Source organism: Phyllopteryx taeniolatus, chromosome 4 (genome assembly GCF_024500385.1).
Source record: "Phyllopteryx taeniolatus isolate TA_2022b chromosome 4, UOR_Ptae_1.2, whole genome shotgun sequence".
Taxonomy (NCBI): domain Eukaryota; kingdom Metazoa; phylum Chordata; class Actinopteri; order Syngnathiformes; family Syngnathidae; genus Phyllopteryx; species Phyllopteryx taeniolatus.
The window spans coordinates 5,974,532-5,985,952 of NC_084505.1; the positions used below are offsets into that span (position 1 = coordinate 5,974,532).

General features: G+C 39.7%; 2 protein-coding genes across 3 annotated transcripts; both read left to right on the plus strand.

The window, feature by feature from the left end:
- Positions 1-977, plus strand: LOC133477428 (small integral membrane protein 26-like). The gene is made up of 2 exons (XM_061772152.1): positions 1-217; positions 613-977. The coding sequence occupies exons 1-2, from the start codon at positions 94-96 to the stop codon at positions 789-791; spliced, it is 303 nt and encodes a 100-aa protein (XP_061628136.1). The 5' UTR covers positions 1-93; the 3' UTR covers positions 792-977.
- A 1,112-nt stretch (positions 978-2,089) lies between these two features.
- On the plus strand, positions 2,090-11,146 carry dtd1 (D-aminoacyl-tRNA deacylase 1). 2 transcript variants are annotated; one of them, XM_061772150.1, is made up of 5 exons: positions 2,090-2,244; positions 2,570-2,660; positions 3,586-3,845; positions 6,426-6,523; positions 9,902-11,146. In XM_061772150.1, the coding sequence occupies exons 1-5, from the start codon at positions 2,202-2,204 to the stop codon at positions 10,055-10,057; spliced, it is 648 nt and encodes a 215-aa protein (XP_061628134.1). In that variant the 5' UTR covers positions 2,090-2,201; the 3' UTR covers positions 10,058-11,146. The 2 variants fall into 2 exon arrangements, with proteins under 2 accessions (XP_061628134.1, XP_061628135.1); XM_061772151.1 differs by having other exon boundaries at positions 3,586-3,821.
- Positions 11,147-11,421: the final 275 nt, after the last annotated feature.

Sequence of the window (11,421 nt, forward strand, 5' to 3'; positions counted from 1 at the left end):
CGCTGCATGTACTTCCGGGTTAGACTGCCATGGCTGCGCCCTTCGACTGCTAGCTAAACGTCTCGTCCTCCCGCAACAGTTTTGAGCGCAGAAATGACGTTGAAAGATGTTACAAAGTGGAACAGAATTGTGTCTACGGTGTACGCAATGGGTGTGTGGACTATGATCGGCTCCTTTGCGTACTTTCATTACACTGGTCGTTTCAAAAACAGCACAGGTAAGAAGAGATTGCTGCTTTTTCTGAAAGAATCAGAGATTACGAGTGTCATATGGTGTAAAATCAGTCAAATGTGGTAGGAAAATGGGATAGAGAAGGAATAGGAACGCATTTGTGTAAGACTGAAGAATATTAAAAAGTCTAAAGGGTAGGTAGTGGGCTGGGGAAAGAAGAAGCAGTGGGACAGTGTGGGAGAGATTAGGGAAAATAGGGGTTAGGGATTTTAGTTTAGAAGGGCTACTGGGAATGGGAGGTACAGTTAAGATATTAATAGGATTTTTAAGAGACTCAGGGCTTTCTAAAATGATTTTGGAATATAATAAAAAATGTAGTATGGATTAAAAGGTCCATCTGATCGTTTCCACTTGCTAAATTCCTCTCCTTTGCCCCATCAGACTCAGCTCAAAATGAAGAAGAAAGAACAGAAAAGCCGAAGGATCGAAATGAAGTTCTCCACCAGACTGCTCACACAAAAACGATCATCCTCTACAAAAAAGACTTTGTTCCATACACAACAAGGATCTACAATTTCTTTCAGTCATTCACTGGTGGTCCTTCGACTGGAGACAGTTGAAATTCAAATGGACACTGTGGACTTGTATGGAAGACATGCTTATAATGCAGTGTGAATTAATACATTTGTGTGAGGATGAAATGAAATCAACTGTGGTACATCCTCTAAAAGTACAAGAAGGATACCATCTGCTATTGTACTGAAAATTACATTTGTACTGATGATAAAAGTTCAGTTCTACGGTCAGTACGTGGTGTACAATGTTCTCAGTCATATTCTTCTCCCACACAGACATCAGTCGTGATCTCTTCATGTCATTTTATGTTACCTTTGAAAACACACATTTTCCTTGACTTCCCTGCACCGTCCTGCGCCCTACCCTACGTTGGGTGCTGTGTAAACCAAGTGCAGTTTGTGTACATTAACTGCCACATGCTCCAGCCACACACTCAGTCCAGCGGCCAGCGGATGTCATGGAAAATGAAGTGCAATTATGTTGCGGTGCTTCCAGGGCCACTGGGAGCAATTTTGAGTTCTGTGTCTTGCCCAAGGACACTTAGACGACAGATAGTCGTCAGAGCTGCGATTCGAGCTGGCGACATGGCGGTTTCCTTTTAAATTTAGATGTCTTCCTGTTCACACAAAAGATAAGCGGGCTTTTTATGCATTTTGTTCACTTACTGTGCCAAATGTGAACCGAACCAGGTACGTACGTACGGAACTGCAACGAACTGTTACACTCCTAGCAATTATACATTCACTATGTTTTCAGTTTCACTTTTATAACAGGCCATACGGAAAGTGTTTGAACATTTATTCGATATCCAGTGTGCACTAGTAGAATGACTTGTCTTACTAGTAATGTTTTTTTCCCCCCACGTCAGTACTAATACAGTACTTTGCTGTGCTGTAATGTGAGTGAAACTCCAGAAGAGGCCACTTGAGGGGGACAAGGTTTCTTACAGTTTATGTCATAGATATGAACCATAGGTAGATCCGACACGTTGCGTGTCGACGCAAAAGCTACTGGGGGCAAAGTGTCGGCGTGTTTCATGTCTGGACTGCACGAAAACCAAAATAACCAAGGATATCTGCACACTCATGTACTACATAGATGCACACAACGCCGTACAATCACAAGTAGAAAACTGTGAGGCTCACCCCCCCCCCCCCCCTCCCAAATGTTCTATTTTGATAACACACACTTTGAGGTTGACCAAAAAAGTAAACCTCATGAAAATTTGTTGAGAAATTAGCAGGTTATGACTTACTTTTAATACACATGCATTGCCTTTGATGGGAACGTTGCCCCAACCAATGTGGCCCCCACGTAGGCATGTCGCTGAGCCTAGCGTCGACAGCGCGCTGGTGAATCTAGTCTTCTCTATATCTGTGCTTCACGACACTGTGTGGGTACGTGCGTGGTACACGAGTATAGGTGTCATTGTGCGGAGAAACATTGCCAAAAGAATGAAGGTGATCATTCAAAGAGTGACCAGGGCGTCTGTCACAGGTAAACAGTTATTTTGATTTGAAAAACTGTGCTATGTGTTTTGGATCTGTCGACCAATTCATTGGCGTCTTTATTAAATTAGCTAGCTTAGCATTAACACGACTTCACAGGATGCTACTATACTAAAAAAACAAAGACAATCTTAACAAATTAAAGTTAGGTTAGTTTGGGTTTAGGACACAAAAATGATAATACCACAAGTGCAGAGCTATTATAACGTTTGGAAACGGCTGCTTTCCCTTTATGCTTACTCATCCTCACACGTGCTCAGCCTCTGCACTTGAGCGACTCACAACTTTTTTCTCTCATTTTTTTTTTCCTGCAGTGGGAGACGATCAGATAAATTCAATTGGACGGGGATTATGTGTGCTGCTTGGTATGTCTGTGGACGACACCCACACAGATGCCGATTACATGTAAGTTCATGAGGGACCCCGAATAAAGACGGATCTTACAATGACATACCTTTTTTTTTTTTTTTTTTTATTTTTATTTTTTTTAAGAACAATCCTTTCCCATCAAGTGAGCAAATTTGTTTTCTGACTGCAATTAAACGTTGTAACATTGAGGGCAAACGCAGTGATGATTACATCATATTGTAATATCTGAACTCTTTTGAGTGTGAGCCTGTTGCTTGGCAGTTGTGACATCAGCTTCAACGTAGGCTCGAGACAGGATGTCTTGAGTGCCTGGGCGTGTCTAATGGTTGATAGCAGCTCTGGTATGAATGTGCGTTCAGTTACCGCTCATGGAGAATAAAGCGACTGAAAGGCTTCAGCGACAGTGTCATCATTGACCACATCCGAAGGCATTACAATATTATCATTTCCATTTTAATCCTTTTATGTTTGCCTAACTCTTAGTTCTGGCCAAGACATTTACAGTGATATATATATATATATATATATATATATATATATATATATATATATAAAGGACTTCAATGACACTTTTTATGTAATAAAAGTGACCAGTTTAATTAAAGAAAATCTGAAACTTTAAAATTCAAAAAAATTCAATTTTTTTTTATCAAAACAAATCCTTTATTAGGGAAAACAAATTTAAAATTAATGTTCTGTACGTGTGCATATTTGGCAATGTTCAGACCTAAATCACATTCAAACTCATGTTTTACTACTGCTGCTAATACTATGACTACTACTATTACCACTTGACTGCATCAAAGGTATTTAACTCTTGAAATCAGGTGGTAACATATTTTCCATGGATGACTCCACTGGTCCAGTGGTCTCCTTTCAAGCTAGGTAGATATATTATTTTCTTGATCAGATTCGGTTGTGGCGCAAAGAGAATTTTCTACGTTTTTCTTCTTGCCTGCAGAGTACGTAAGGTCTTGAACCTGCGGTTGTTTGAGGATGAAAATGGTCGGCCATGGAGCAAAAGTGTCATGGATCGGGACTATGAGGTGCTGTGTGTGAGCCAGTTCACACTACAGTGTATACTGAAGGGTAACAAGCCGGACTACCACTTGGCTATGCCTGCGGAATTGGCCCAACCTTTTTATGCCAGCATCCTGGAGAACATGAGGAGTGCCTACAAGCCTGAGCTTGTTAAAGGTCGGTCAATGACACCTTCATATGGTATGTTCTGCTGCAGTTTGACATTGCATAATATTTGGTAAAAGATTCTTTATGCCTGCAAATTTACAAGTGCACTAAGTGGGCAAAAAATTAGGTACTAATTATTATTACTAATTAGTTTGTTAGGTAAGCCCCACAAGGCACTGACGTCCAATGTATTATTTGTGAAGCTTTTTAAAAAAAATTTTTTTTTTTTAAATTATTATTTTTTTTAAGTTGGCCCTCAGCATTTTGGCTGCATGTTACCATAATGCATACAATGAACAATCGTGGCGGCGAGCTTGATTTCATCTTTTTGACTGGAGGCTGGCCTGACTGCAGAAAAAAACGCCAGGCGTAAATAAAGAGGCAAATCACAACTGTGTAGTTCTTTGCAGTTTGCAACCATGACTGACCTATGGTGAACCAGAAAAATGGAGCCTTACTTGTTCTTGAAAATTCACTATATTGATGGGGATTTTTTAATGAAACGTCAATGCTTGCAGCCTGATGTTTTTGTATCTGCTTCCATTGAGTTACACTTCATTATAGCACTTTTTAATAGCATATTTATTCAGTTAGCCTAGTTAGGTAAATTCAGTTAGCCTAGTTAGGTAAATATGAAATTCTTAGGTAAATAATTTTTTAAATTATGAATAATTTATTCTCATTTTAAATTACATTTTTCACTGAAAGCTGTTTACCCTATCTGTTCAAGAGTAGTGCAATACAAATACAGATGTTTCCCTAATGAGGAATAATCATGATTAATAAGTGTGTTACAATATTGATAAAAATAACCGAGCTTATCATTTTGTCATCATCGTTGAGACCTATAAGCCACTGTTGCTACTGGTTTCCCAGAGTTACTAGACAGTCAGCAATTTAACAAGCCAAAAGTTTTTTCCCAACTGAAATACAGTCCTCAACGGGAGGGAGGGTGGGGATTCTCAGCAAACATTTTCCGATCGAAATATGATCTTCAATGAGGGGATCATAACTTTTATGAACAGAATTTCTAGGCGCAGCCGAGGTGTAGAGGGGGTCCGGTTTGGTGGCCTCAGTATTGCATCTCTGCTTTTTGGAGATGATGTGGTTTTGTTGGCTTCATCAAGCCGTGATCTCCAACTCGCACTGGAGCGGTTCGCAGCCGAGTGTGAAGCGGCAGGGATGAGAATCAGCACCTCCAAATCTGAGACCATGGTCCTCAGTCGGAAAAGGGTGGCGTGCCCTCTCCAGGTCGGGGATGATATCTTGCCCCAAGTGGAAGAGTTCCCAGTTTCTTGGGGTCTTGTTCACAAGTGAGGGAAGAATGCAACGAGAGATCAACAGGCGGATCTGCAGCATCTGCAGCATCCGCAGTGATGCAGACTTTGTATCGATCCGTTGTGGTAAAGAAGGAGCTAAGCCGAAAGGCGAAGCTCTCAATTTATCGTTCGATCTACGTTCCTACCCTCACCTATGGTCACGAGCTGTGGGTCGACATCGAGAGGAGCCACATCTGATTCGGATGCCTCCCAGACACCTCCCCGGTGAGGTGTTCCGGGCACGTCTCACCGGGAGGAGACCCCGGGGACGACCCAGGACACGCTGGAGAGACTGTCTCTCGGCTGGCCTGTGAACGCCACGGGATCCCCCCGGAAGAGCTGGATAAGTGGCTGGGGAGAGGGAAGTCTTGGCGTCCCTGCTAAAGCTACTGCCCCCACGACCCGACCTCGTATAAGCGGTAGAAAATGAATGGAAGGATACACACACACACAGAGCGCTGTTGGTTGAAGGTGCGTTAAACTTGCTTTGCCCTTAATCTGGAGAACATTCATTCTTAGTGTGGCACAGTGCACCACAGTGCTATTAATCAACAACCTTGTTTAGAATTTGCGTAAAAGAAGCTGCGAAAAAAAAAACTTAACTTAGATCAATACTGTGTTGTCCTGCAAGTTAAAGCAGTTTTGGGCGCTGCAAAGTGGTTTGTTAAGCGCTGTTATGGTGACACTGAACTGGGTCTGACCACCAGGGAGCAGGTGGAGAGAACACCTCGGCCTAGCTGGGTAGGAGTGAGGACTTCTAATTAGCCTCAGAGAGGAAATATGATTATGCAGCATTCTCCTAGCATGGACCAAATCCTTAGTGTGCACATACGGTCATTAATCTCGCTGACCCAGTGGAAGAACATTTAGGCTATTGTCACACTCTGAAGATCACTTTATCCTTATTTGTCCCAAAATGCCTGTGGGCTCCACCTAATCATACAGTAGATTTTGTAACACGCTATCTTTCTGGTATCTCGAACTTTGAACTCCCTGAAAGCTGTCCAATTTGGACTTCAACCAAAATGTTACTGAAAAAGGAGCGATCTCAATGGGAAATTTTCTTTTAATAGTTGACTAAATAAAATTTTGACCGGCGTCATGGAAGGGATTGTGGTCAAACAATAGCATTGTACTTGGATGCAGTGTCATTTCTGCCATATTATCATTATTAGTAAGATTTAAAATTGGTAGTTGTGATCTTCAATATGCAAAGTATTGTATTAACAACATTTTATTTATTGTGTTGGAGGACACCAACATGCATTGCTTACATATTTGCCTTGTGTTTTAGATGGAAAGTTTGGGGCCTTAATGCAGGTACACATTCAAAATGATGGTCCTGTTACCATTGAGCTGACATCACCTTCTGTTCCTTCAGATCCCCGACAGGTACTGAATGTTTTAAGATACATATCTACCCTTTTTTATTTTTTTTGGGAGGGCGGCGGGCTGACAAAACACCTGACAAAGGTGCAGTTATCTGCTCGACTAATAAGTCAGTCGTCGTGCTCATCATCATCTTCATACCTCAGTTTGAACCACTAGATGGTGCTAGATACGTGTTTTTTTTTTTTTTTGTGCAGCCAAAGTTCCTACTCATGTTAATACGCAAAATTGCCGCCAAAGCCCTGCGCAACAATTGCAGCAGTGGTCTGAAATTGCACTTCGCCATACTTCACCCATTTTATGCATCTTTTAATGCCTAAATTTGTAACTCCCAGCAGCAGACGAAGTGACATGGAAAACAATGAAGTAGAAATACATTTGCATTTCCTTGTGTTGTTTAAATCTGTCCCTCATATCACATTACACCTGAGATTATGCCGTTCTTCATATATTCTGGTCACTACTAAAGAATCCACCCAGTGTCCTTGTTGCTTTACACAGCTGACTTTGGCTCCCCTCCCCGTAGTGGGTTCAGCTTGCAGGCCCAAAAGAAGGGATGTTAAAAAGTCTTCAGAATTTTAAGCTTGTCTGTTGGGATGTTTAGCTATGGGCAATGAGGAACTGAAGCCAAGGCTCAACATTAGGGATAAAGGGCCAACCAATAGGGTAAGTTTGGCAGAGAGTGCCCAATGACCAACATAGTTTGTGCCTTTCTTTCCATGAGTCTGGGATATGCCTGAGAATATTCTCATTCATTTATAGATTTAAATACGATTTTCCTGAATTTGAATTATGGATTAAGTCATTTTTTTGCCTTGATTTAAATAATGATTTGGTGGGGGGGGGGGGGGGGGGGTCAGGTAGTGATTTAGATTGTGATTTAAATGAAACAGCCTTGAATGGTGGTACCACATAATATTCCTGTTTTCTGACAGTAAGTTTGCTTTCATGTGGAATGTTAATGGAGTCAAACATACAAATATTTTAAGTCTCTTTTCAATAATCTAACATTTTATGCAATAGTTTACCAGCCTTTTTCACTTCACGGATAGCATACTTTGTCTTTACTGCTTTGGGTTTTGAGGAGAGCAAATGGCACAGCTTTCATTAGGGGTGCATGTGTCTAAACTGCAAGGTGTCACAGTCACAACAATGCTCTCTGCCACACCAATGCGCACTCCATTGTTGTGATCTTTCGACAATCCAGAATAGCTCGAGGAGAAAGAAATAGAAGCTGTCCTGTTCTCTCAAAGATAACTGATGAATACTGTTTTCAGCAATTCTTGTCTGCAGTTTATAAATATCCACATGCACACTATGGGTCATTTTCATATAATTTGACCAATAATGGAAAAGATAATAAAAAAAATATATATATAATTCAGCTATTTTTTTTATTGCCACCTTGATTTTTATATGAATATGAAACAGCCACACTTAAATATTTTCAAAATGTTATTGATGATTTCAATTTTTAGGCATTCATAGTCAAGGCACTCCTTATTGAGAGAGCAAACGGTGGTAGCCGATTGAGAGACTTCTTTTTATAACAGTAAAGACAAAAGTGGATAACGGTAAAGACACAAACAACTTCCAAAAAATCGTTTGAGTTGCACAATTTACATACATTGCCCTTAAAACTATGTGGATAAGAAGTGCTTAAATAATCCTAACTACTCCTTAACCCATTACACTCTTGTCTTTATGCAAACGTAATAACCATAAAGACATGCAATACTTTAGACAGTTTAAATTCATACATATTCATGCATATCTCATAAATAACACCATAACTTGCGATCTGCTATTGCATGAATGCAAAATGGCTGTCTCATTCTGGCACTTAAGCTCACAGATTCCTCTGGTGTATTGGAACAACATAATGAGGATGAGGGTGGCCCCACACCCAGCAACAAATAACTTACGACTATGCGAATTTCTTGAGTATCCCCTCACTCACACTCTGGTCCTATAGACGTTATAATTTACATAGCCACTCCCACCACACTACAGTCGTACAGGCGGGTTCACGATCCTGCATGCGGCCCCTCCTGTCCTTGTCCTGTTTTATCTTGTCCTTTTCTTCCCTCACATGGTGTAGCACCACTGCCCCATAAAACACTCGTATCTAATGTGTCATTGTTCTAGGTATATAATGATTTACTTTCCGCAACTTGTTTATAGCTAGTGCTTTGTCTTTTGTCTTTTTTTCTCACTCCCCTTGAGAAACCTTGTTCTGTTTGACTGATCGACTTCGATTCTCAATAAATATCCATCAAAATACTAAGAAACCACAGCGGCAGCTTAAAAAGTCCACTGTGACACAGTAAAACTGTTCTGGCATGAAATGGTACAGATCCTCCTTTCTGCTTCACCTCACAGCCGAACAGGACAAAAAAAAAAAAAAAAAATTATTAGCATCTTCAGAAAACATGTTGCATTTCGGACACCTAATGGTGAAGACATTTTTGGATTGAAAGTTTGAAAAATATTGCTTTAGAATACATTTTTCTTAGAAACAATTATTACCTTATGATGGTTAACTGCCAGTAATTCAATACTCATATCGGTAAAATTAATAGATTTTTCATGAGGAAATTCAGTGGCCCAGGTCTTTACCGTTATTGATCAAATTATATGAAATTGACCAACCTACACTATTGCAGGTGTCATTAGCTCATTTAGAATAATAATTGATTAAAGATGCTTTACACAAGTAGACTTGACTATTGTAATGGTCTTCTGACGGGACAAAAGAGCATTAAATAGCTGCAGCTCATTCAGAATGCTGCAGCTTGGGTTCTGACCGAAGCAAAGAGGTCAGAGCATATTACTCCAATTCTAAAGTCTTTACACTGGCTTCCAGTCAGCTTTAGAATAGATTTTATAGTTCTGCTACTGGTCTATAAATCACTAAACAGTTTGGGTCCTGAATACATGAAATAAATGCTAATAGAATATAAACCCAGTAGAGCTCTGAGATCGACAGATCAAATAGTGGAGCACAGAGTCCAAAGAAAACACGATCAAGCAGCATTTAGCTATTCAGCTGCACACAAATGCAATAAGTTGCCAACACAAGCATGTTTTTAAGTCGAATTTAAAAACTCTTTGGATAGCCCTGTTGCATGAGGTCACGCCCAAGCTCTTTCTAAACATCTTAGATTTTTAACTGTTGGTAATATTTTGACAGATATTGCAATGTTTCCTTTACAATCCCACACGGTAGTGGGATTGAGAAAACCTTGCTTTTGAAAAACTGCTTGAAAATACTCTGGATGATTGTTTTATTTAATTACGCTGTAGGTTTTAAAAAAGCGTGGATTATAACCTGAATGATTAATCAACTAAGTACGCCTAATTTCCTATTTTTTTCCTCAGTCGTCTAAGCAAGAGAAGCAGCAGCCAAGGAAAGAAAAGGGACGATCCAAGGGACCCTCCGAGTCAAGCAAGGAGAAGAGTGCCCTACGTTCCCGACAGGACACTAATCCGAGTAGTGGGGCAGAGGGTGACGTGTCTTCAGAAAGAGAGCCCTAGATCTCCAGACTGAGCGAGTATACATGTCAATGTATAGTTAAGTCCCAAAGAAGGAAAATGACAAGGTCTTTTATTATTCTTGCCTTTATCAATTATGTGTTGAATTTAAAGTTCTGGCAGCTAATAGTGTTAGTTATTATACGCATGGCAGTGTGTTTGCTTCTGATTTTCAAATTCAAAAGCATAGTATAGTGGAGTGCAGTTTCCATCAGACGGCAACAATCTCATCGTCATGCTATACTTTAACATTGACATCCACTTATTATTTTACGATGAACACAACAGACATTAATTATTACAGTAGACGCGAGTCAAAAAGTCTTTTGCCTAAAAAAAAATGCAACTGCTTGACAATTAGTCAATTGGCGCACAGCATTCACACAGTATATTTACATTTGGCAACCCGATTAAATGGGATCTTGTTTTAAGTGTTTTTCAATCTGTCGCACCATATGCAAATGTATGTTTCAAACAGTGCATAACAATTTACCCAGGACTTTGTGCATTTTGTCCAACATTTATGTACATCTATGCTTAGTAACCACAGAGATGTATGACCTGATTAAAAGTTAATATTGTTTAATGGCCAGCTCTACATTTATACAGGTATTTTTTGCTGCGGTCACATTTGTTCTTGTTCCTATTTTAGCGTTTGCTGTGAGATAAAAAAATAAAAATATCTCTTTGAAAAAACTATCATCAGACCATCACGCTCATCAGGTTTTCAGTGTGTATCCATGCACACTCATTAAAAACATGAACACAGGATCTACCAAAATATTAAGTTGGAATGACATGAAACTATGAGTGAAAATTAATATCTTGTCTTGGTTGATTCTTATTAGACACGCGTCTTAGAGTTAACAGCAGTTAAATAATCAGCTGAGTCATTAAAACAATGACAATTTATATTTTATGTCCAGTGGTACCTTGACTTACGAACTGAATTTGTTCCAAGCTTGTATATCAAATTCCTATTCCTATTAAAATGACTTGAAAGGCCAGATCCAGCCCCCCCAACAAACACATTTTTTGTTGCTTAAGGAAGAACAACGCTCGATGAAAAATAAAGGAATGTAAAGAAATAAACTGGCTTTATTTGTAATTACTGTACATTGGCTCAAGCCGAGTCACAACAATAACCGTAGTGTGTTTGTGTGTGCCTTTAAGAAGTAGGGGCTTAATATTTGATGTTATGAACATGACCAGTTCATCTTCATGTTATTGTGTAAATGTGAGTTGTGGCTAACTGGAGCTCTTAATATTATCATTTTGTTTTTGTGTTTCTGGTTCAATTTGGTGGCGTGAATTAAAAAAAAAAAAAAATGACAGAGGCAGAAAACCACCACCTCTTAAGTGCTGGG